At 47.5% G+C, this 26,348-nt stretch overlaps 1 protein-coding gene across 2 annotated transcripts; it reads right to left on the reverse strand.

Annotated features, from left to right (window-relative positions):
- Positions 1 to 263: 263 nt before the first annotated feature.
- LOC141155045 (delta(3,5)-Delta(2,4)-dienoyl-CoA isomerase, mitochondrial-like) lies at positions 264 to 24,885 on the reverse strand. Of its 2 annotated transcripts, none has more exons than XM_073641663.1 (10): positions 24,729 to 24,885; positions 22,747 to 22,909; positions 20,386 to 20,474; positions 18,796 to 18,920; positions 14,863 to 14,911; positions 14,721 to 14,785; positions 14,537 to 14,607; positions 9,976 to 10,047; positions 788 to 938; positions 264 to 714 (listed from the first exon to the last, which is right to left on the reverse strand). In XM_073641663.1, exons 1-10 carry the CDS (start codon positions 24,757 to 24,759, stop codon positions 610 to 612), a joined length of 921 nt encoding a protein of 306 aa, XP_073497764.1. In that variant the 5' UTR covers positions 24,760 to 24,885; the 3' UTR covers positions 264 to 609. The 2 variants fall into 2 exon arrangements, with proteins under 2 accessions (XP_073497764.1, XP_073497765.1); XM_073641664.1 differs by lacking the exon at positions 24,729 to 24,885 and adding an exon at positions 24,434 to 24,586.
- Between the last annotated feature and the right edge of the window lie 1,463 nt (positions 24,886 to 26,348).

A 26,348-nucleotide genomic window follows, 5' to 3' on the forward strand; every position in this document is an offset into this window, starting at 1 on the left:
ATTTCTCAATGAGTGGGTGGGGGAAGAAGGTCTGGGTTGTGCTCCATTGCATTTGGAAAATAAAAAAAAAAAAGAACACTTGCAAATAGTCTTGATTGGAAATCATGCACTGTCTACACAGCTTCGAATCAGATCTATACGTCTCCAAAATATCAGACTGCAAACAAACCCTTTGTAAACTGATCGTGAAGTCAGACTTGTATCCTGTAAAGTTGGAGGCAAATTGTTCTGCATAGAAGCTGTATACACATAACAGTACAACATTTTTAATGAACACTGTTTGCAAACCTACTTTATTTTATATGTATCAGAGCAATGCAAACATTTTTCCAAAAGTGGACATACCCTTTAAGTGCACTTCTTTCTTTACATTCAGATTTGAAAACTATTGGCTTTAATGTGTAGGTTTGCTTACGGTTTTATATTAGATAATTGTATAAACAGCTATCATATAATTCACCCATTATTAATCAAAATGTCCCCAATTACATTACTGCAGGTCCCCAATGGTTCTCCTTGCTTATGTTGATCTGTGCCTGACACTTTGGTTCTTCCATGTCCTGGTGGTCTATAGTCAGGTGCATCAAGCTCCCAGCACATAGATGAGTCCTACAGCTTAGAAAATGTGACGTCTTTTGGGGTCTTCTTCTGCAGAGCGGCCTGAGCAGATGTCATGATGTCCTGGGTCTGCAGCATGCTCATGTTCCAGGTGGCCTGAGACACAGACAGAGAACATGGTTACCTGACCACGATTACCAAAGAACGGCAGAATAAGACGACAGCTCACCATGTAATTCAGACTCTCCTCCACCGAGTGATCTCGAGCATACAGTAAGTTCACTTTAGTTCCTTGGACGGCAACTGGGCTTTTGCTGGCAATTTCAGTAGCCAGGTCAAAGGCAGCACTAAGGAGGGAGGCCTTATCGGGGAACACCCGGCTGGAGGAGAGGGGAAAAAAGGAGGCCTTATAAGATTAGAAAAACATGGCTGCCTTCTTCTATGGCTCTTGTTCACAGGATATTTATGGTAAACCAGAGAGAAAAAAAACCTGCAAAAAAAACCTCTGCCGGAAGCGGGGGCAGGCTTTTGTTTCACTGTTGCTGCTTTCCTATCCTTAAAAATGCATAGAATATAACATAGAAGGATGTTTTCAATTCAGGGCCAGCAAGCCATTGGACAATTGCATTCTGAGAATTAAGGGAAGTTCCAGTAGCAATAGTGCTGGCAGAATGCTAATGAAGAGGAGCTGTCCTTTGAAAAAGAGTGGATGGAAGATCTATAAATACAACGCAAATAATATTTTATGAGCTTTAGAACCAAAAAAAAAGACAAAAATATTAAAAAAGGGTTAAAATATCCAATTATGGACAGTACCAATAGATATGGTTGGAGCCATGATAAGTGCACACCCCATACTCACCCTAGAAAATCAATAGCTACATCAATGAACAAGTATTACAGCAATTAATATGCAATAATAAACCGTAGGCACTATAGATGAGAGCTATCTATACCTCCCTGATAAGCAGCGTCAAACATGCCATAAATACCAAGAGCACCGACCAGCAAACATGGAGGGCAATAATACAGATAATAAATGAAGTCGTGTAAAGTATATATAGACATAAAAGAGACGGCGATAGTAAAGTGGTAAAGTATTAAAATTGGGAAGGCAAATACCAGATACTATGCAAGACACCAGGCCAAAAACAAGCATCAGCTGTAAATGGTACGTAATCATGGGTTATTGACTCGCCCCCTGGGCCGTGGGGCACTCGGATCCGGGCAATAGGGAGACGATGGGGGTAGTAGTGGCGACCCGGTTCCGTGGCTCAGGGTGGTCAGGCCAATGGTAGTCTGCTATGTTCTGCTGATAATGTCCGACTACGCCACCCGTGGATTTGCGGTCATTAGGTACCGCCGCTGCAAGGCAGACCGCTGGGGCTGATGAGGTGTGCAGCTGGGATGGTGTGACTCCCCACGGGAAGAGTGCGGCCCCAGGGCAGTGTAGTGGATGTTGGGAGTGATGGTAGTGAGAGTCCCGGTGCTGATAGTGCTGGAGGAGCAAGGAGCACACCGACAACAAGTTGCAGTCCAGGGTCTTTACTGAAACAGGTAAACTGACCCATAAACAGTCCCAGCTAGGAGGGGACCTGGATGTCTGAGAGCAACGGGGAAATTGGCCCTGGTCAGGGTGAGGGTGTAGGCCTACCGTGCTTTCTGCGCTCCTTCTGGCTATCTCCTCGTTATAGGGTAACAGCCCACGTTTTCCGAGCTTTCCGTGTATTCTCGCCTGTATGGCCTGCGACGTGGGTTCCTTTCTGCTCCCAGCCTTGTACGGCTTTACTGGTCCCTTCGGTTGTGGCAGGGCCTCCAGGCTTCTTAGCCCAAGGAATATACAGTCCCTCGCGGACTGGTTCTCTGCTGGAGGATGTAGAATCCTCCCAGCCTCAGACACCAAAGTCTGGTAAGATTAAGTCCTTTTTATCTGCCAAGACAGGCTCTCTTCGCCTCTTGTCTCTGGCCTGTGGCTCTTCTCCTGCCACACTTCCTTTTAGGTGCAGTGCAACTGTCTGTCCCTGCTCTGCTCTGGGACAAGTCTCAATGCTGAGACAGGCCATCAAGTTCTCTCTAACCCTGCCCCCAGTACCAGCTTTATAGGGGCAGCCTGCTCCCCGTACTGGCCTGAGACAGGAGGCATTGCATGCTAATGTTCCCCTGACTAGAGAACCTCCCCCTTGCTCTCAGACACAGCTTTAATACATTTTGTGGCATCCAGGCCAGGGTGACACATTCCCCCCTAGTGAAATTTAGTACTCCGGGACTAAACAATAAACAAAGACAATATGAAAACATTAATATACAAGCGACGCACAGATTGAGTTCTTAAGGTCAGTGTGGCCTGTGACCGGGTGTCCATATCACCAACACAACGGGGAGCCTTAACCAGGTGGGGGTCTGTCCTACCCTAAGTCCTTTACAGTCTTAGTTCATTCCTGGGTTAGGCTCCGAACGCAGTCCATACAAGGTCCTGTTTATAAAAAGTCCATAACCTGTGAGTCCTTACGGTAGCTGCAAGAAACTGAAACACAGAATTACCAAACATGCATGTAACTTGGCAAACAATTCAACATTTGGCAACAGGGTTATTTACAATTTTAGTACACTCTATATTCTCCAGCGAGCGGGTATCTGCCCCTTTGTGCTCCTGGTTGACCTCCTTAACCCACTGTCTGGTGGTGGACCAACCTGGCTTTCCCCACTAGCGTTAGGGGTACAGCTACCAGCTGGGTGTACAGGTAGGGCAGGCAGCTGTCTGCGGGTCCTTTGGCTTACCGCAGGCATGGCAGGCTCACTGTCAGCAGAGGGTTGACTCTCCTGGGCTGCTGGTACAGGCTCTTCTGCCTCTGGAACCGCTTGCTCCTCTTCACCTTCCGGCACTGGTGTTGGTTGTTGCTGTGCCGGTTGCAGGAAATGCAGGACGGGTACCACTATGGCATCATTTATGCGAGTCCAGGACTGAGGGAACTCTCCGAGAACGGTGCTGATCATTTCTTCCTTGTCCTCTGCGGGTTCAAGGTCACTCTGATCCTCTTCTGCACTACGGAGTTGCTCGGGGCATCTTTTGAGGTGGTCCCTGGAGACGACACTAGTGGTTTCTCCTCCGTCCTTGGTGATTACGCACACCTTTGGGTTGTCGTGGTCAGACTGCAGTACGGTGTAGGGTTCCCTTTCCCACTGGTCGTCCAACTTATGTAGCCTTCTTTTTCGCTTTAGGACTTGCTCACCAGGTTCTAGGGGACCAGCAGGGGCGTGTTGATTGAAGAGTTTTTCTTGCCTCTCTCTCACCTGGGCCAGGCTCTTCTCCACACTCTCCTGTACCTTCTTGTACTGCAGTTGCCTTTCCGTATCCCAGTCCGCATCCGGGGAGGTGTCCTCAGGTATTAGGACTCCCATCTTCAGGTCTACGGGCAGCTTACCTGGTCTAGCTCGCATCAGGTAAGCCGGGGTGCAGTTGGTAGCGTTCACCGGGATATGATTGTATAAGTCTATCAGGTCCGGCAGTTTTTCTGGCCACAGGCTGCGTTCCTCCAGGGGCAACGTCTTCAGGAGATCAATGACTATATTGTTCATCTTCTCACACATCCCGTTGGTTTGTGGATGGTAAGGCGTTGTACGAATCTTCTTACAGCCATAGAGGTTGCAGAACTCCTGGAAGATTTCAGCCTCGAACGCTGGACCCTGGTCTGTCAGGACCTGTTCCGGATACCCGTGTGGACGGCAGAAGTATTGCTGGAAGGCTCTGGCCGCTGTTTGGGCTGTCAAGTCCTTTACCGGGACCACCACTAGAAAACGGGAATAGTGGTCCACGATTGTCAGGGCATAGATGTATCCTGACCGGCTGGGAGCCAATTTGACATGGTCCAGAGCTACCAGCTCAAGAGGCTGCGTGGTGACGATGGCCCTCAAGGGTATCTTCTGGCTGGTGCGGTCCTTCCTCCTCAGGTGACAAGGGCCACAGTCTCTGCACCACTTTTCTACTGCTCCTCTCATGCCGACCCAAAAGAACCTTCCTCTTAGTAGGAACTCCAGTTTCTTCCAACCGAAGTGCCCCGCTCTGTCATGGTAAGCCCCCAGGACCATAGCTGCATCCCGCTTTGGAACCACGACTTGCCAGGTCAGCTCGTGCGTCCGGTGGTTGACAATCCTTCTGCACAACTTGCCTTCGTAGAGGAACAGCTTGCTCTTCTCCTTCCATAGCTGCTTGGCTTCCTCTGGGGCATCTGGATCTAGGCGGGCGTCTTCCCGGTCAGCAGATCTTTCACCAGGCGGACTGCAGGGTCACTATCTTGGGTCTCGGCCCAGCTGTGGTGAGGTAGGGGATTCATCATCACAGTTATTAGATCCTCCTCCTTCACGCGGTGAGAGTGTTGAGCGGCTCCATACCGGTGAAACGCGGGGAGTTCTACCTCCTCCAGCTCTTCTGGGTCTTCGTCACCTTCAGATAAGTGAGGCATCCTTGATAGGGCGTCCGCGTTGGCGTTGGTTTTGCCTGCCCGGTACTTGATCACGAAGTCATAGTTGGAGAGACGGGCCATCCACCGCTGTTCCAGGGCACCCAGTCTTGCATTGTCCAGGTGTGTCAACGGGTTGTTGTCCGTGTACACGGTGAACTTTGCGGAGGCCAGGTAATGCTTGAAGCGTTCCGTCACGGCCCACACCACCGCCAAGAATTCTAGCTTGAAGGAGCTGTAATTCTCCGGATTCCTCTCGGTGGGCCTCAGCTTCCGACTGGCGTATGCGATCACCCGTTCTCTGCCCTGTTGGTTTTGGGACAGTACGGCTCCCAGTCCCACATTACTGGCATCTGTGTGGAGAATGAAAGGCTGGCCGTAATCAGGGTAGGCCAGGATCTCGTCCCCTGTGAGGGCCATCTTTAGTTGGCGGAAGGACTCCTCTTCCGGTTTATCCCACTTGAAGGGTGGCTTTTGACTCCTGGACTTAGACTGTCCGATCAGGAGGTCCTGCATAGGAGCTGCCATCTTAGTGAACCCGGGGATGAACCTTCGGTAGTAGCCTACCAACCCGAGGAACTGTCTCACCTCTTTGATGTTCGAGGGGCTTGGCCAGCTCTTGATTGCCGTGACCTTGTCAGGGTCGGGGGCCACTCCTTCCGCGCTTACCACGTGCCCTAGGTACTGGACCTTTGGTTTCAGCAGGTGACACTTCGATGGTTTCACCTTCAGGCCATAGCCTGCCAGGGCTTCGAACACCTCGGCCAGGTGCTTTAGGTGGTCCTCGTAGGTCTTCGAATAGACGATCACGTCGTCCAGGTAAAGGAGGACAGTCTCGAAGTTTCGGTGCCCTAGACAGCATTCCATCAGCCTCTGGAAGGTCCCTGGTGCGTTGCAGAGCCCGAAGGGCATACAGTTGAACTCACTCAGTCCCATCGGGGTGGTGAAGGCGGTCTTCTCCTTGTCAGCCTCTGCCACAGGAACCTGCCAGTACCCGCTAGTAAGGTCCAAAGTAGAAAAGAAGTTAGCTGATTTTAGTGCGGCTAAAGACTCTTCTATTCTAGGCAGCGGATATGCGTCTTTGTGGGTGATACGGTTGATTTGTCTATAGTCCACGCACATTCTCATGGTGCCGTCTTTCTTTTTCACCAGAACCAAGGGGGCTGCCCAGGGGCTACAGCTATCTCTAATAACCCCAGCTTCTTTCATCTCCCTTAGCATGCCCTTGGCGTTCTGATAATGTGCAGGGGGTACAGGTCGGTGTCTTTCTTTTATCGGTGGGTGGCTCCCTGTGGGGATGTGGTGTTCTATCCCTTTTACTCGGCCGAAGTCTAGCGGGTGCTTACTAAAGACTCTCTCGTACTCCTGTACCACCCGGTAGACTCCTTGTTTTTGGTGCAGGGGAGTGGAGTCAGCACCCACGTGGAGTTTCTTGCACTAGTCCTCCTTTTGTTTCTGGGAGCCATTACCCTCTGCCTGTGGAGATGGAGGCAAGGGTTCCACGGCCCTGATAGCTTGGTGTTCGACAACAAACAGTTTGGCGAGTGTAGTGTACCTGGGTAAGTGTACCTCCCTCTCCCCAATGTTGAGAATGCGGACGGGCACCCTCCCATGATGGACATCAACCACCCCCCGGGCTGTCAAAATGGTGGGCCTGCTGTCTGAGTACACGGGTTCTACCATGGCTTGGTAGTCTCTACCTCTCAACCCGATTGCAGTCCGACACCAGATCATCATTTCACTTTTGGGAGGCATGGAAATGGGGAATGGGTCACTCAGTCTTACGCTACCGATCTCACCACCAGACAGTTCTACCTGCTGCCGTCTCATCAGGGCTTTTATCTCCTTGTTGAGGACTCTTTTGGCTGGAACTAGCATTCACCGCCACCTGTTGTAGAATTACAATTACCTCTGAAAGACAATTTTCGATTACGTTAGTACCCACAGTTATTTTAGGGTGACTTTCACGTCGGTCAATGTCCACAATAATTACTCCCTGTGCCGGTAGTTCAACTTTACCAATTTTAATGGTCATCTCCTTGAACCCCATCTGCGGCACGGGTAAGCCATTACTGGCGATGATGCTCAAGTTACTGTCTGGATACCGTGTGATATCAGCATCAGTCCAATACTGCTTAAAAAGTACATAAGGGATAGTGGTTACTTGCGACCCAGTATCCAGCAAGGCGCTCATGGGGATACCGTCCAGCACCACGGGTAAAACCGGGCGCCCCCCAACGTACTTATCACGCCAATTATAAGGGCCTGGTGATCTTATGCCTGGGGGTTGGCCCTCTGCCCCAGGTTGGACCCGTTTAAATTACAGTACCTGGAAAGGTGTCCGGGCTGGTTGCATCGGCGGCAAATGGGTTGTCCATCCTCTGCGTAGCGGTCTGTGGGCCTCCCTCGGAACGACGGGATCCTCCTCTGTCGACGCCACGGGACATCCTCCGGACTTGAAGCCAGCTTGATGGGTCTTGACGGGTCCACTTGTAACGCCTGGACGGTCCTGGTCAACGCCGCGACGCTCCTGGTCAGCTCCTGGACGTGGTGGTGCAGGCCTTTCGACGGGGCTTGGTTCAGGGCCTGTGCATCAGCCTCCATGGAGTCCATAGAGGAGGGCGTCGCCTCCTGGTGGTAGGTGATAGCAGGACGCCGGGGGTTTATAGCGCCACTGGTTGCAGATTCACGGAGCACCCTTATGGCCCTGTCCTTAAATTGGGCAAAGGTCAGGTCGGGGTTCTGAAAGAACATGAGGCGCAGTTGGGCCCTGTGGGCACTAGACAGCAGACCTTCTATGAATTGTTCTGTTAGCAGTTTATCAGTTTCCTGCACACTGCCAGGGTCAGTTTGTTGAATAGCCCTCAAGGCTTCCTGCAGATTTAGGGCATAGTCTCTGATGCTGTCCTGTGCCCGCTGCTTACATCCATAGAACCTCATTTTAATCTCAGCGGAGGTACGTGTGTCAAAGGTACCCCGCAGCCGGGCCAGAATACCCTTCACAGTCCTTTTCTCCTCAGTGGGCCATGATTTTACCTCCCTTTGGGCTGCGCCAGTTAACTGCCCTGCTAGTATGCTGACCTTCTGTTCCTCTGTCAGGGGGTAAACCTGGAACAAACTGTACAGCCTTTCCTTAAAGTCAGTTAGGGCATGGGGCTCCCCTGAGTACTTGGGCAGCCAGGCCGCTCCCGGGATGTAGGGTAAGGAAAAGGGCATAACCGCTGCTGCAGCTGCGTTGGTGGTAGTGGGGGCCTCTGTGTCCGACATCTTCCTCCCCCCTAGTCAAGCGTGGCCTACCTTCCGACGATCCTCTTCTGTAGGCCGCGGCTCCGCTGCTGCTGCTATGGACGAGGACCTGGCGTCGCGTCCTGATGACGTCAGCGTCGCTGTCTCTCCCTTCCAGGAGCTTGCGCAGCGTCGGTGCGTGGGGCGGAGCTTCGGATCTCACGCGGTTTTGACGTCCACGCCCCTCTTCTTCCCGCGCGGCGTCCTGAAGATGGCGTCCGATGGCGGGAAGCAGCTGCGGATGGCGGGAAGACGGCAGAAGACGGCGGGAAACGGTCCAAGATGGCGTCTGATGGCGGGAATCGGCTCCTGATGGCGGGAAACGACTCCGGACGGCGGGAAACTTCGCCACAGGTAAGTTACAAAAGTCTTTTTCAGGCACGCAGTACCCGGTGGTTGCGGGCACGAAATCCTGCCGACTACGCCAAAGCTGACTCGCCCCCTGGGCCGTGGGGCACTCGGATCCGGGCAATAGGGAGACGATGGGGGTAGTAGTGGCGACCCGGTTCCGTGGCTCAGGGTGGTCAGGCCAATGGTAGTCTGCTATGTTCTGCTGATAATGTCCGACTACGCCACCCGTGGATTTGCGGTCATTAGGTACCGCCGCTGCAAGGCAGACCGCTGGGGCTGATGAGGTGTGCAGCTGGGATGGTGTGACTCCCCACGGGAAGAGTGCGGCCCCAGGGCAGTGTAGTGGATGTTGGGAGTGATGGTAGTGAGAGTCCCGGTGCTGATAGTGCTGGAGGAGCAAGGAGCACACAGACAACAAGTTGCAGTCCAGGGTCTTTACTGAAACAGGTAAACTGACCCATAAACAGTCCCAGCTAGGAGGGGACCTGGATGTCTGAGAGCAACGGGGAAATTGGCCCTGGTCAGGGTGAGGGTGTAGGCCTACCGTGCTTTCTGCGCTCCTTCTGGCTATCTCCTCGTTATAGGGTAACAGCCCACGTTTTCCGAGCTTTCCGTGTATTCTCGCCTGTATGGCCTGCGACGTGGGTTCCTTTCTGCTCCCAGCCTTGTACGGCTTTACTGGTCCCTTCGGTTGTGGCAGGGCCTCCAGGCTTCTTAGCCCAAGGAATATACAGTCCCTTGCGGACTGGTTCTCTGCTGGAGGATGTAGAATCCTCCCAGCCTCAGACACCAAAGTCTGGTAAGATTAAGTCCTTTTTATCTGCCAAGACAGGCTCTCTTCGCCTCTTGTCTCTGGCCTGTGGCTCTTCTCCTGCCACACTTCCTCTTAGGTGCAGTGCAACTGTCTGTACCTGCTCTGCTCTGGGACAAGTCTCAATGCTGAGACAGGCCATCAAGTTCTCTCTAACCCTGCCCCCAGCACCAGCTTTTATAGGGGCAGCCTGCTCCCCCTACTGGCCTGAGACAGGAGGTACTGCATGCTAATGTTCCCCTGACTAGAGAACCTCCCCCTTGCTCTCAGACACAGCTTTAATACATTTTGTGGCATCCAGGCCAGGGTGACACATTATTCCACTTGAATAGGACAGAGCAGCATTTTAGACGCAACCCTCAGAGACCGGCTCTGTACATCCTGTCGTGGTTGTTGGGACCACTGCAGTCAATCACTGGCCGCAGAGGTGATCCGTTTTGTCACATGCCTTGTTCCCAATGGAAGAGGAAACAAGCAGACCGGAGGAGGAGGACCGTTATGAGAGAAACATACCTGACTAGTCCGCTGCTCAAGGCTTCGTCAGACATCATCTTCCTAGCGGTAAAGGCCAGCTCGTTCACCAAGCTGTAGAGGAAGAAGAGAATCTGGTAATCATTCCGCTCCCCAAATATATGTAGATTAATACCAGGACCCCGCACACAGATACAAGACACTGCTCAGATATTCCTCCATAACTGTAGGCATATGGAAATACAATCATCAACCACATAGTCCCAAATGCCGACCTCTAGACATTTCCTATTCACTGAACTTTCTGTCCACCGCACATTGTCAAGTGCAATCCGTCTCTAGCAGCAGAGGTATTGAGAAAAATTACAGGAAGCGGGGAGCGGTTAGTGGGAAGTGGGGTCTTTGTGTCTCTACAGGAATTGTCAGGGGGGAAAGGAAGTTCCAGTTCCTATAGTGCTGGCAGAATGTTTAATGAATAAGAACTGTCCACTAATAATGAATGGATTGCAAGTTAAAGAGTATTTACAGATTCAGGACAGTATGAAAGGGGTATTTCCATTTAATCGGACTGATGTGATTCCCGCCTCGCGGGACAATAAATGAAGAATGGACGGCACGCACAGCTATCTCCATTTAATTGTATGCCGTTGCTTTTTTTTTTCTTTTCTATTATCTCCCATTCATCATGCAGATTGTACAAATTTATATAGCTTTTTTTTACGTGCTTAAGTGATTTTTGTACAAAAAAAAACCTTATTGAAGAAATAAATAAAAGATAGATATATATATATATATATATATATATATATATATATACACACACACATACACATATACACACACACATAATTATTATTATTAGAGCGGCATGAATTCCATATTACATATACATATATATACACTGCTCAAAAAAATAAAGGGAACACTCAAATAACACATCCTAGATCTGAATGAATGAAATATTCTCATTGAATACTTTGTTCTGTACAAAGTTGAATGTGCTGACAACAAAATCACACAAAAATCATCAATGGAAATCACATTTATTAACCAATGGAGGCCTGGATTTGGAGTCACCCCCAAAATTAAAGTGGAAAAACACACTACAGGCTGATCCAACTTTGATGTAATGTCCTTAAAACAAGTCAAAATGAGGCTCAGTATTGTGTGGCCTCCACGTACCTGTATGACCTCCCTACAATGCCTGGGCATGCTCCTGATGAGGTTGCGGATGGTCTCCTGTGGGATCTCCTCCCAGACCTGGACTAAAGCATCCGCCAACTCCTGGACAGTCTGTGGTGCAAAGTGACGTTGGTGGATGGAGCGAGACATGATGTCCCAGATGTGCTCAATCGGATTCAGGTCTGGGGAACGGGCGGGCCAGTCCATAGCTTCAATGCCTTCATCTTACAGGAACTGCTGACACACTCCAGCCACATGAGGTCTGGCATTGTCCTGCATTAGGAGGAACCCAGGGCCAACTGCACCAGCATATGGTCTCACAAGGGGTCTGAGGATCTCATCTCGGTACCTAATGGCAGTCAGGCTACCTCTGGCGTACACATGGAGGGCTGTGCGACCCTCCAAAGAAATGCCACCCCACCCCATTACTGACCCACTGCCAAACCGGTCATGCTGAAGGATGTTGCAGGCAGCAGATCGCTCTCCACGGCGTCTCCAGACTCTGTCACGTCTGTCACATGTGCTCAGTGAGAACCTGCTTTCATCTGTGAAGAGCACAGGGCGCCAGTGGCGACTTTGCCAATCCTGGTGTTCTGTGGCAAATGCCAAGCGTCCTGCATGGTGTTGGGCTGTGAGCACAACCCCCATCTGTGGACGTCGGGCCCTAATACCACCCTCATGGAGTCGGTTTCTAACCGTTTGTGCAGACACATGCACATTTGTGGCCTGCTGGAGGTCATTTTGCAGGGCTCTGGCAGTGCTCCTCCTGTTCCTCCTTGCACAAAGGCGGAGGTAGAGGTCCTGCTGCTGGGTTGTTGCCCTCCTACGGCCCCCTCCACGTCTCCTGGTGTACTGGCCTGTCTCCTGGTAGCGCCTCCAGCCTCTGGACACTACGCTGACAGACACAGCAAACCTTCTTGCCACAGCTCGCATTGATTTGCCATCCTGGATGAGCTGTACTACCTGAGCAACTTCTGTGGGTTGTAGAGTCCGTCTCATGCTACCACGAGTGTGAAAGCACAACTAACATTCAAAAAAAGTGACCAAAACATCAGCCAGAAAGCATTGGTACTGAGATGTGGTCTGTGGTCCCCACCTGCAGAACCACTCCTTTATTGAGGGTGTCTTGATAATTGCCAATAATTTCTATCTATTGTCTATTCCATTTGCACAACAGCATGAGAAATTCCATGTCTCGCTCCATCCACCAGCGTCACGTTGCACCACAGACTGTCCAGGAGTTGGCGGATGCTTTAGTCCAGGTCTGGGAGGAGATCCCACAGGAGATCATCCGCAACCTCATCAGGAGCATGCCCAGGCGTTGTAGGGAGGTCATACAGCCACGTGGAGGCCACACACAATACTGAGACTCATTTTGACTTGTTTTAAGGACATTACATCAAAGTTGGATCAGCCTGTAGTGTGTTTTTCCGCTTTAATTTTGGGGGGGACTCCAAATCCAGGCCTCCATTGGTTAATAAATTTGATTTCCATTGATGATTTTTGTGTGATTTTGTTGTCAGCACATTCAACTTTGTACAAAACAAAGTTTTCAATATTTCATTCATTCAGATCTAGGATGTGTTATTTGAGTGTTCCCTTTATTTTTTTGAGCAGTGTATATATATCTATATAGTTTTATGAGTACTTGACCATTTTGCGGTACTTCTACAGTCACTTTTTTTTTATTATTATTTTTTTGGGGAAACTAAATAAGCAAAAAACAGCGATTCTGGCAATGACTTTTTTTTGTTTTATTTAAGATTTTCACTACATAGGATAAATAATGTGCTAAGTTTTATGGTTTATGGTTAAGATGATACTAATTATATGCACTCTTTTTTTCTAGTGTTTTTTAATTTTTTTTTTAAATCTGATTTTTTTTTTTTATAACTTTTTTAGTACCACTATGGAACTCAAACAGACAATTGTCCCTTCTGTAATACACGGTAATGTATTATGCCTATTATGCAGATAGTTCTGCAGCGCCACCTAGTGGTAAGCACAGGCGTGTTATGTGTTCAGTATGGACGTACACTTAAATCACTAATCCACATAAAATAAAAGGCACATAGAGGAAAACAATGGGTCCATTACATTATTTTGCCTTTGTATTGTGGCTGGGTGTATGAGGCCTAATGTGAAATCATTGAATAAGGGAAATATGTGTGGCACCCCGAGGGCTCGGTTGCTACAGAGGTATTGCATCTCATCCAGGTGTGCGATATCTCACTCGCAGGTAAGGATGGAGTGTGGATCAGGACCCCGACACCTGCATGCATTACACCACATTTCCGGGGGGCAGGGCGACCGATATGCTCCTGGCAGAGCACGACAGTCCCTGTCCCTGGCTGGAGTGGGGGGAGGGAACACCGAGGAAGGGGGAACCCTGTAGTGCAGGAGCAGGGAGGAAGTAGTTCCTGGGTGCACCTAGAGGGAGGTATAAAAGGTGAGCACCATCTTAGATCAGTGTTGAGTCTGAGGAGAAGTGACCGGGAGCAGAGGCTCTGCATGAGCTCTGCTCCAGAGGCGGGCCTAGTAACTGAGGCCCAAGCCTGGAGAGGAAGAGAAAGGAAGAGGAGCGGAGAAGGCTCCAGGAACAAGGAACGAAGGGACCCCAGGGGTGTGGACCGGCTGGTAGCCACCACACGCCCGAATCTACCTGCATGGAGGGGTCAGGCCAAAGGGGGAGACCGGTCCCCGAAACTAGTGGAGGCGGGGAACTACCCTCAGCTAGAAACTGGAGGCTGTGACATTTCACGTGGCGCAGCCCCTCGCTACACCCGCTAGGAAGGCACCACATAGGGTCAGGGAAACGGAGGCCAACGTTTACCCGCCAAGGCCCGAGGCAGCCGGACAGAAGCGAGGTCACTGGTGGGGTATGACAGGCCAGAGGAAGGACACACAAAGGGGGTCCTGTGAAGCGCTCCAAAGTTATCTGGGAGTTGGCCGAGCCCCTTACCTGGTGAGCACAGTGCGACGCGGGACGTTATGACCAGTTGAAGTAACTTGGATAAAGAACTGTGAGTAAAGATCCTGAACTGCATTACAGAGACTCTGAGTCATTACTCCCGCGCACCATCACTCCCAACATCCCCACTTGCTGCCCTGAGGCTATACTCCGCCCGTGGGGAGTTATACTTCCCTCTGCTGTGCTCACAACACCAGCCTCAGCGGTCTGCACTGCAGCGACGGTTCACTCTGACCGCAATCCACGGGTGGCATAGTCGGACATTCAGAACGAATAGACTATCCCCTCTGGTTTGACCGCCCTGGGCACGGACCAGGTCGCAGCCACGGAGACTACAACCCCCAGCATCTCACAGAGGCCCGGCTCCGGGTATTCCCCTACACACACGGCCCAGGGGGCGCGTCATATGATCATGACCTGCTGCATTGGATGATAACGACTGTTACATACCTTCTGTTCCCAATGATATTCGGCAGGCGCTGGAGGGTTCCCACATCCGCCGCCAAACCCACATCCACCTCCTGCAGGAAGAAATAGTCATATAAAAAAAGGGGACTGGAGGGGTCTCCATTTATTTCTAAAGTGAATATGGGACCCCAAAAAGAACCGGGACCTCTCTACAGACGACTCTCACCTTAACTTGAAAATAGGCGTCTTGGGAACAGTAGCGAATATCACAGGCAGTGACGAGATCCACACCTGATAGGAAACACAGCATTACAGGAGTGTATAACCACCTGCTGACGATAGACAATGTCATCCGGGTGTTGTCTCACCTCCTCCAATACAACCGTTGTGGACTGCTGCAATCACAGGCTTCGTGCACTGCGGGTAAAAATATAGTCAGTAAAGAGGCCAAACCCAAATCATGACTATCCACAGGATGAGCATTTTCTTCATCATCAATTCTCATTCACTATACATCTCCATCCTGCATCCATATCCATCTTCATCATCTATTTCCATCCCCCTCATCCTTCCTCCATCCCCATTGATATCCATCACCACCCATTCTCCATACTCATCTGCATCTCTATCCCCATCCATATCCAACCCCATCCTGCATCCCCATCCATATTTACTATATATCCATCTTCCATCCATATCCATCCCCCATTCTCATCCATATCCATCCATATATAAATCCAAGCTCCATCCATATTTATCCTCCATATCATCCCCCGTCCTCATCCATATCCATCCTTATGCCCTATACCCATTCCCAGCCTCTTCCATATCCATCATTCTCATCCATCCTCCATCCCCATCCATATACATCCCCCATGCCCTTCATCCATCCTCCACACTGATCTTCACTCTACTATTGAATTAATAGAAGAATCCACACTACCTATAAACAGAGAGATAGTGAGGGAACACTTAGCTAACATAAATGAATTCAAGTCTCCAGGTCCAGATGAATTACATCCTAGGGTACTGAAGGAGATAGCAGAGGAAATTATTGAATCACTCTCCATCTTTGAAAATTCTTGGAGAACAGGAGAAGTCGTAGAAGACTGGAGAAGACTGAATGTTGTCCCAATCATCAAAAAGGGGAAGGTGGTGGACCTGGGAACTATAGGTCTGTGAACCTTACTTCTATACCATAAAAAGATCTTTGAACAAATTATTAAACAACATGTATGCAAGCACCTTTATGAGAATGAAGTGATTAACCAGAGTCAGCATGGGTTTGTAACTAATAAGTCATGTCAGATTAACTTAATTTCCTTCTATGACAGAATCACTGACTGGGTGGATCAGGGAAACGCAGTAGATATAGTATATCTTGACTTCAGCAAAGCATTTGACAAAGTATCTCATATCATCATTATTGAAAAAATGACCAACTATGGAATGGACAAGGCAGATTAGGTGGATTCATACCTGGCTTACTGATCGGACACAAAGAGCACTCATAAAGGGTTGCACATCCAGTTGGAAGAATGTCTCAAGTGTGGTACCACAAGACTCTGTGTCATGGGTGTTTCAGAGGTGACAGACAGTTGCCCTGCAGTTGGCTGCAGGAGATCTCTAAGTTTGGCATTACAGACATCTTCTTAGAGGCTGGCTGTCTCTACGACCCAGCGGCTTCCTCCCTCTGGCTAATTAGCTCCCTGGCCTGTGTGTATAAATACCTGGTGTGCCTGAGAGGGAGGCGCTGGCTATATACATTACTATTACTACTTGTGAGGCTTTAGCAAAAGCAGTACCTCGTCCTCTCTGGAGCCTGAGGCCGCGTTCGCATTTGTCTGGAGTCGTCTAAAGCTAAGCAATCCCCCCTGTTTGTCTATAGAGTTAAGTGGAGATCGACTAGTGCTCATCTCCTCCCTTCCCTAGCCTTAGCCATATGCCAGGGAAAGTCAGGGCCAGGCATGCGTGCGGCGATTGGTGAAGAGCCAATATAGGGACGGTAGTTGAGACAGGTTGACAACACAAGACTAGGAGGTCTCCACTCCCCCTTTCCCTAGAGTCTGGGCACCCTTTCCCTCTGTGTTTCACTTAGTCCTGGGCCCTGTGTTGTGCAACATTTTTTTCAACGATTTAGATGGAGGAATTGAGGCTAAACTGATTACGTTACATGATGACACAAAGCTAGGAGGGATAGCTAATACCAGGGCTGTGGAGTAGGTAAGCAAAAACCGCCGACTCAGACTCCTCAGTTTCCATGACACCGACTCCCTCATACACGGCTCATATTTAAGTGATAAATTTACTGTAGCACAGAATAATCTCAGCTAAAAGTCTAGACCCTTAGATCAGGAATAGGACAGACATTTATAGGTCATTTCATAACTATCCCAAATTCTTTTGAAAAAAAATATTCCCCACAAACTGCATTGAACTACTGTACCCAATTTATTATGTATTTTAGGAGTCGGTCCATTTTATACCGACTCTGACTCCACCAAAATGGACACCGACTCCACGACTCTGACTCTGCAGCCCTGGCTAATACTAGAGAAGAGAGAGAGAAAAGATTCAAAAAGATCTAAAACTGGAGCTGTGGGCAGTAACTAACATAATGGTTTTTAACAGGGAAAAATGCAAAGTCCTTCATCTGAGCAATACAAATGAAAAAGCATATACTAAATGGGAGGAATAGGGCTAAGCAACAGCATATGTTAAAAAGACTTGGGTATACTAAGAGATCACATACTGAACATGAGTCAACAGTGTGATGCAGCAGTAAGAAAGGCAAACAATTCTGGATTGCATTAACAGAAGCATACAGACTAGATCACGTGACGTAATAATCCCCTCTACTCTTTCTTGGTCAGACCTCATCTGGAATACTGTGTCCAGTTTTGGGCACCACATTTTAAAAAAGATATTGAAAAACTGGAGCAAGTTCAGAGAAGAGCTACTAGGATGGTGACCGGTCTGCAAACCATGTCCTATGAGGAACAGTTAGAGGATGACGGAAGTTTAGATTACAAATGAGAAGACTGAGAAGAGACTTAATAGCTGTCTACAAATATCTGAAGGGATGTTACACTGTAGAGGAATCAGCTTTATTCTCATTTGCACATGGAAACACGAAAAGCAATGGAATGAAACTGAAAGGGAGAAGATACAGATTAGATATTAGAAAAAACTTTTTGACAGTGGGGGTAATCAATGAGTGGAGCAGGCGGCCCCGAGAGGTGGCGAGTTCCCCTTCAATGGACGTCCTCAAACAGAGGCTGGAAAGACATCTGTCTGAGATTATTTAATGAGTCCTGCATTGAGCAGGGGGTTGGACACGACGACCCTGGAGGTCCCTTCCAACTCTAATATTCTATGATTCTACATCCATCCCCATCCATACCATATCCATCCACCATCCATATTCATCCTGCATATCCATACTCCATCCATATTCATCCTCAATACCCATCCATCCTCCATATCCATTGTCCACCCATATCTATCCTCCATCCTCATCCATACCCATCCCCCTCATCTATCCTCCGTTCCCATCCATATCCATCTCCTTCATCCATCCTCCATATCTATTCTCATCCATATCATCCTTCATATCCATCCTCCAACCACATCCATATCCATCCATACTCCATCATGATACCTAATGTCTCTATAAAAACAAATATTACAACTTTCTACTCTAGATCATAAAGAAATAGGATGAAAAATGTACTGATATGTACTGATGTCTTCTAGCTGTTGGTGAAATCATTTGAGAAGATAATGGGTGAGAAAAAAACCCATCAAGTGCATCCTTAACTAATCAGACCTCATCTTCACTTTGAAGGAAAATGATCTCCGACATTCGATTATCATTTTGGATATTATGGGAAAACCAAACTTATGGGTGGGGGGGACACATGGTGGGCAGAGGTGAAGATGAAACTAGGTGAGGATGACCAAGGTGGATGGAGACAATCATAAAAATGATGAAGATGTTATTGAGAAGTCTGGGGAGGTTGAAGAAACATAATTCATATGACCAACAAGTGTGGAGTCCAACTTTCCAGCACCTTATAGGTCAAAGAAGGAGTCCATAACCTTTTATATTCTTCATAACGGTCACTCAGAGGACCACGATTCACAACTAACATAAGTGCCCAAATAGGAGCACGCTAACCTGACGGAAACTCATCCATTCATCGAGGGCTAGCCCGCAAAAGAAAATTGCTGTCAAGAGTCCACCCCATAAAGAGGTATCCAGTATCCTAGACGTCTAATGTCCAGATGGAAACACAAACCTTCTCGATTACAGAAAAAGATTTCTGATATTCAGTAATCTTCTTACGAAGACCCCAGGCAATTCTGGCAGCGTCTTCTCCCTGTGGCTGTATGAAGTCACCTGCCAGGTCCATGAGATCGATCCCTGCAGAAGAGAAAACGAAATAAAGGAGGGTATCCAAGGGGATACATACAACAGAAGCAAACAGGGAAACCTTGGAGAAAAAGGGGGCTGAGACTTGGTTGGTCCTATCACATTTGCTAACAAGGGAAGTGACCAAAACGACATTACACTGCGTTCACATGTCCATTTGACATCAATTTGTATCTAATCTAGTAAGGGAAAAAAGAACATGTACAAAAGAAGAAAAAGAAGAAGAAAAGGATGCAAACTATCAAACTGAACCCAAAGTTTCCGTCTTTAAAAGGATCCGTCAAACGCATCTGTTTAAAAAAGGAAACTTTTGGTTTCCGTTTTCTATCCAGTTCCATCTGTTTTTGTTCCTTTTTGATCAGATCAGTTTTTAGTAGTGAAATAAACCCAAACAGACCAGTTAACCCCTTCCCGACCAATTTTCTTTTTGTGCTCTCATTTTTTCTTCTATGTCTTCCAAGTGTCACAATTTTATAGACATAAGAGCAATTGTATTTTTTTTTGCAGGACAAGTTGCGGTTTTGAATGACACCATTGACTTTGCCATATAATGTACTGGAAAGGAAAAAAAAAAAAATCAAGAGAGCAGTGAAACGGTGGAGAAAAAAATGCAATTACACCAATTTATTTATTTTTTTTTTTTTAAATGGTGGCGAAATGATTCTCCAGGTCAGTACCATTATGGCAATGTCAGAAATGGACGGCAGAAGGAATGAAGGAAAAACAGACATTTTAGTAAAAATAAAGCCCATTCAAATTAATGGATCCTGTAATTGGGCACTTTTTTATTTTATTTTTATGCTTCCCAAAAAGATCACAAAAATGGAAATAATAACACTAGTGTTAACACAGACGTCAGAAAACTACAAAACGTTGCAATCTGAGCCGCAAGATCACAAACGTGGCGCTGTTTCTAACCACTGCTGTCAGTAAATTGTGTTGCTTTTGCCAGAATATCCCTGACGGGAGGCCATGCTGGGACTGTCGGAGAGAGCCAAGCAAATAAACACTGAAAAGTGAATGGAGCGGTGGACGCGCATGTGCACTAATGTTTCGTTCACACAGGGGATTTTGACACTCTCGTTCTTTCGATAAGGTCAGATCCTTGTTACCCCCTGACATCTGATAATGTCAGTCCTCTGATGTCAGAAGTATAAAAGATCCGAGATCGCTTTTAGATGCTACTGATCGTGAGAATGAGAGTGTCAAAGTCCCCGGTGTGAACGAAACGTTAGTGCGCATGTGCGACCACTGTTCCACTCACTTTTTTGGCACTGATGGTGGCTCGGCTGTCTCCATCAGTCCCAGCATGGCAGCCAGTCAGGCATGGTGCAGGTGACTGGGATGGCGCCAGATCAAAGATGGCACAAAATTATGGTCAGAAAGCCTTCAATCGTGAAGTTATATAATGTAGGAATTACGGCTCACCCCATATTGGGTGTAATGACGCACTGACCTGATGTGAACATTTTCCCTGAGCCAGAAATGACAACTGCCCGGCAATTAGAATCTTCTCCGAGAGCCTGAAAGCAAAGGACCATCTCCCTATGGAGGGAAATACAGAGTACTCAGTCCCATATCTGTGGGGGTCGAGGAGATTTCATCCAACATCTACCATCAGAGGAAACAAGCAGGTCTGTGGAGTCGGTAACCCAAACCTGCGACTCCGACTCCTCAATTTCCCTTACACCGACTCCAACTCCGACTCCTACATATACTGCTTATATTTAAGTGAAAAATTTATTGTAATACAATGTGAATATCAGACATTTAATCATTTTTATGATACAATAATCAAGATATTTAGATAGAACATAATATATATTTATTGGAATACAACTTTAGAACACAAAAAACTGTAATAAATTGTAAATATGTAATATATATATATACACACACAACACTATGTAATATAATAAACTATGTAAGTGGCAAAAAACAGTTTTCACCAAAGACATACTAAATAACATTTGTGCCGTCTATGAATTTGTTCTAAGAAATAGAATTGCCTCCATCAGATCCTCCTCCATAGATGACCTCAAATCTGACCTAATAAATTTAAGGCTAGAGAACAACCTCTCTACACTAACTTTGGTTGGAGGCAAAGCCGTAACCACATGGACAACATCTCTAACAATTTCCGGGTATAAAGGAATTGCCTCATGCACAGTCAGTTTTGCTGAACGGTTGAATTTTTCTATTTCTTTGAGAGCAAGTGAAACATTTTGATGAAATATGGTCAATCTGCTTGCTACAGGAGACAGAGTGAAATCTTTTTCCTTGCGGCAACGCTTTGCCTGCTCAGTGTCATCCAAATACTTGTCAAAGTCAAACTCCTCATCTGATGAGGATGAAGATATGGCAGCAGTGGCACTGTCAGGACCCAAGTCCTCTTGCGCCTGGCAGTCCTCCTGTAGGCCACTCATCCTAACTGCTACCTCAGTCAGAGCTTCATTCTTTTTGGTACAGATAAGATATGGATAGACAGATATGGATAAATGGATGGATGGATGGATAGATAGAGGGATGGATAGATAGATAGATGAATACATGGAGGGATAGATAGAGTGTGATAGACAGATGACCGCTACAGACAGCAAATAGTACATTGCACATATCACACATATAGTTCACACATTGTACAGAGAGCACATAATAATCACCTACAATATTAGCATTAGTTACCTTCCTGTGACGGAGATGAGCAGTAGTACTTTCACTTTCTCCAGCTCAGGACCCAGGAATCGGATCCTGTGCAGGGCAGGCACCCCTCCCCCTCCTCTCTCTGGAGAAGACAGCAGAAGACAGGACAGAGGAGGGGAGACTGCCCCCTGCAGTCTGGAGCCGGTGCAGGACGGGAGCACTGCAGCAAACAAGTGAGTTTTGATAGGCGCGTGCTCCTGCTTCTAGGGGGGGGCAGCTGCCCCCCCTACCCCTCGCTGGCTACGGCCATGGTTCACACACAGAGTTTTTGCGGATCCGTTTTTTGCAGTAAAATGCAGTGACTCTGGTCATCCCAGCAAAGTCAATGGGTTTCAAGATAGGACATTCAGACACATCGTTTTGTGAGGATCCTCACAAAGAATGAGCATGTCAGTTTGTGCGGCATTTTTCTAATCTGCTTTTGCTATTGAAAACATTATCTATGAGCTCAAAAACCTTTCAGGTCATGCGGTTTTTTAAAAAGCTGATCTGCTTTTGCAGCTGAAAAACGTATCCTCAAAAAACGCAGCAAAAACGCTGTGTGTGAATGTAGCCTTGTATCAGGAATAGACCAGCCATTTATAGGACATTTCATAACTTTCCCAAATTCTTATGAAAAAATATTCAGCACATTCTGCATTGAACTACTGTACCCAATTTATTATATATATTAGGAGTCGGAGTCGGTCCATTTTATAGCGACTCTGACTCCACCAAAATGAGCACCGACTCCGACTCCACAGCCCTGGAAACAAGACTGGATTGTTACCTGCCTGATCCTTTAACTACCCCAAGACAGGTGGCACCAAAATGGGTCTGGTCGCCACTCAAAGCGATATTCTCATCATAGACAGTTATTACCAATCCACACAAGGAATGGGTCCCCCGAATCGGATTCTAACTCGATAGGCGGCCACCATCCAGGCAGGATTGGGAGGGTAGAAGTGACCGCACACCTGTGCTTACCTGGATGCAGCAGCCGGACAAGTCCTGCACTTAGGCCATAGATGTCTATTGTATTAATGGGGGGTGGAGGGGGAGACGTGATATCTAGTGTCTACAATATATCAGCCCTACAGAAAGCAGAAATAACGATAATATTAGACCTTCACACCTCCAGAAAGACTTGTTCATTGCATTCCTCTTCTCCGGGCGGTTTATCTCTACATGGTAGATGTGATCAGCCGGCGTGGTGACTTTCAGGGTCTCATAGCTGTAGGAGGATAGGGCCGCGTCGGACGACATATTTGGGAAACGTAAGATTGCCCTGTAGATGTCTGAACATTAATCATAAATCAATTTAGTGTCATCCTCTCATCATCACACATAATACCAGTGCTAGCCGAACATCTTAACGGGGTGGAAAAAAAGTGAAATCTTGCCATATAATATAAACCCCATATGGTGCCAACTTTGCATCATTAATTATAACCCCAAAACACTCTGCCATCACTACATGCCACAAAGTAGTTGATCTCTGCTTAGACATTGATGGCTGATCCTTAGGGCTCGTACACATGGCCGTTTTTTCAGTCCGAATGGGATCCAAAAAAACATTGGATCACCCTCGGACCATTGACAGACTACGAGGCAGAGCACATGTCAGATTTTGTTCTTTTTTAAGTACTAGTCTGCAACCCTCCAAACATGTCTACCTAGAAACATAATGACCACATTTACTAATACTGTCTAATAGACAGTGTAAACTTAAGGTCCGTTTACATTACCCGATTTTGCATCATTAAATGTCCGCCAAACTAAATATTTGCACAGGACGATGCGCTGCCGAGAATGATGATCTTGTGTGCAGCACAAAAGATCATTTCACCCGACAAACAAATGTTAGGATTTGGCTCCGTGTGCTGGTTCTTATTGCGGACAGGTGGCATCTTCTGCTGCGTGCTCAACTATGGTCCATAAAACTAAACAGAATACGGCATTCTGAGATTTTGTTTTCCACAAGAACCATCGATCCGTGCAGACATATGTCTGTGCACACTGGCAACGATTAGCCCTTACTTACGCCAACTCTTGTATGATCACTCTAGAGTTGGTGCGAATCAATTTGTAGGACCCGGTCCATCCACGTCAGTAATCTGTGTCCGATGGATGGGAGCTGTGAAAACAGCCTCTTACCTGACGACAGCTATGGCTCCTCTTTTGATTAGCCAGCCTGCCATGCTGTCATGTGCGCATTAACGCTGCATCAATGACGTCTCGCCAGACTGACTAATCAAAGAACAAGTCGCGGATGCCGCCAGGTAAGAGGCGTTTCTCACAGCTCCAGTCTACTGACATGGCTGATGTATGGGGTCGTGGGAAGTCGATTCAGATCAACTCTTGTGCCCGCCAATAAAATGTAGACCTACGACCTCCTACAATGGCAGCTCTCCAGGTGCTACAAATCTACGACTCCTCAGATGCCCGGGAATTCCAGATGCTGTAGATTAAGGCTGGGGCTATACATTGATTTTGGCCACGATATGGGTCACGCAGCCAGAACACGATCCATGCCCATTCTATATTGTAGCGTAATGCAGGGGAATGGGGGGTGCACAAAAAGGCAAGTTGCAAAAAGTCCAACTTTTTATTACTTTTTGCAATTTGCTACTTTGCAATGCAACCCCCTGCGACGTAGAAGCAGCGGAGAGCGATTTTTGGCTGCGTGACTGATTTAGTAGCCAAAGTCGCTGTGCAGCCCCAGTCGTACCCTGCAGAGCCACAGATAGGAGACCACCCAACAATTCTTTAACTTGCAATCCTACTGAATTAATGGGGTCGTATACAGACCATGCATTTACCTCGTCAGCCGCCTCTGGATCAAGAGTCAGAGTAACAAAGTATCTGGAGTAAAGTTCAGTGCAGCAGGAGGGGTTGGAAACAAAGTCTGCAGAGCCACAAGTCTGCACCCAGAGTCGGGGGCGGACACGTATGTGATCACACATGGTTATATGTTTGCATTAATTAGGATATTATATCAATAAAGTCAATAATAACAAGTCTCGCACCGCTGCAGACAATCACAACTCTCTCCCTTTAAGAGTCTGAGTGACTACAATGGCTAAGGCAGTATGGTGACTCGGTGACAGCGCTCACCTCTCCTCAGGAGTCCTCTGATCGAAGCCATCACAAGTCACTGTCTTCCTGTACAAAACACACGACTAGGTCAGACTGTGGGCTCCGCCATATTGAGCTCTGCAGCTGCCCCTCCCCCCTTTTGCATGGAGCTGGAGGAGGGACACAGGGGCTGTGCTAAGTGACTGCAGACACAGGGAGCTTCATAGACTGGTGGGGACCTCCAGGATGGAGTATTCTGCTGCTGATATGGCTCCGCAGTCTGCACAACCTGTCACCCGCCCATCTGAACTACAAGTCCCAGCTATATCATCGTCAGATGAGGATGTATATGTCCTCCCCCTCTGCCAGTGTTAGTGTATTGCACTGTTATATTATACACAGTGGGGAAAATAAGTATTATAAGTATTTGATACTCTAACGATTTTGCAAGTTTTCCTACCTACAAAGAATGGAGAGGTCTGTAATTTTTATGGTAGGTACACTTCACCTGTGACAGACAGAATCTAAAAAGAAAATCACATTGTATCATTGTTACATAATTAATTTGCATTTTATTGCATGAAATAAGTATTTGATACAATAGAAAAACAGAACTTAATATTTGGTATCGAAACCTTTGTTTGCAATTACAGAGGTCAGACGTTTCCTGTAATTCTTGGCAGGGGCGTACATAGAAATCATGGGGCCCCATAGCAGAAGTTCTAATTGCCCCCCCAACACCTGAAAAAAAAAGATAAATAATTGTCGAGGGTCACAGAAGAGCAGATCTCACAACTTTCCAGCCTTTAGTAATTTTCCTCCTGCTGAAGTCCTAGATTCCTCTTTCATTGCCCCATAAAGTATGATGCCAACAAACGTGCCCCCCAAACTCAGTATGATACCCCCATGGTGAATTCCTCCACATGCGCAGTATAATGACCCTACTGTACCCCACCTCAACTCCCAGGGTAAAGTATGCTGACCCCAACACAGTATGATCCCCCAACTGTGACCCCCACACAACTCTCCATGCAGTATAATGGCCTCATACCTCTCCACACAATATGATGGACCCCACACAAACCTTCACACACACACATACATATATGTGTATAATAGCTTGCACATAGTATAATGCACCCCATAGGGTAAAATACAGCCCCAGTATTATGGGCACCACATACTCACTGATTTTAAAGTGCACCTGTCAGCATGATTGTGCTAAGTAAGGCTATGTGCCCACGATGCAGAAATGCTCAGGATTTTTTCCTGAGCGTTTCTGCATCTCCCTGGCAGAAAAAACGCATGCGGATTGTACATGCGGATTGTACATGTGGATTGTACATGCGGATTGTACATGCGGATTGTACATGTGGATTGTACATGCGTTTTCCTGCCAGGGACATGCGGAAATGGAGCGTTATTCACTGACATTTCCGCATGCGGATTGACAAGCGCTTTCCAAGCGATTAGCATCACTTGCAAAGTGTTTGTGACAACTAGGTCACACTATATAAATCCATGCAAACAGCATGGATTTATATACTGTGACCCGAGAGAGTGGTAAAAATAAAAAATAAATGTATACTTACCCTCCGATGGCCCCCGGTGTCCTGCTTTACACTCCGTTCTCCCTTGCCGACAGCGGTGGATTGAAAG

This window comes from Phyllobates terribilis, unplaced genomic scaffold (assembly GCF_046119375.1).
Source record: "Phyllobates terribilis strain yellow unplaced genomic scaffold, ASM4611937v1 Scaffold_7__3_contigs__length_470593459, whole genome shotgun sequence".
NCBI lineage: Eukaryota > Metazoa > Chordata > Amphibia > Anura > Dendrobatidae > Phyllobates > Phyllobates terribilis.

Excerpts from the sequence above, each read along its gene's own strand:
- LOC141155045 (XM_073641663.1), bottom strand. The coding sequence starts at position 24,759 with ATGGCTTCGATCAGAGGACTCCTGAGGAGAG. Across the intron at positions 14,608-14,720 it reads ACGCCTATTTTCAAGTTAAG|GAGGTGGATGTGGGTTTGGC; the intron begins GTGAGAGTCGTC and ends TTCTTCCTGCAG. Across the intron at positions 939-9,975 it reads TTGAGCAGCGGACTAGTCAG|CCGGGTGTTCCCCGATAAGG; the intron begins GTATGTTTCTCT and ends CCTCTCCTCCAG.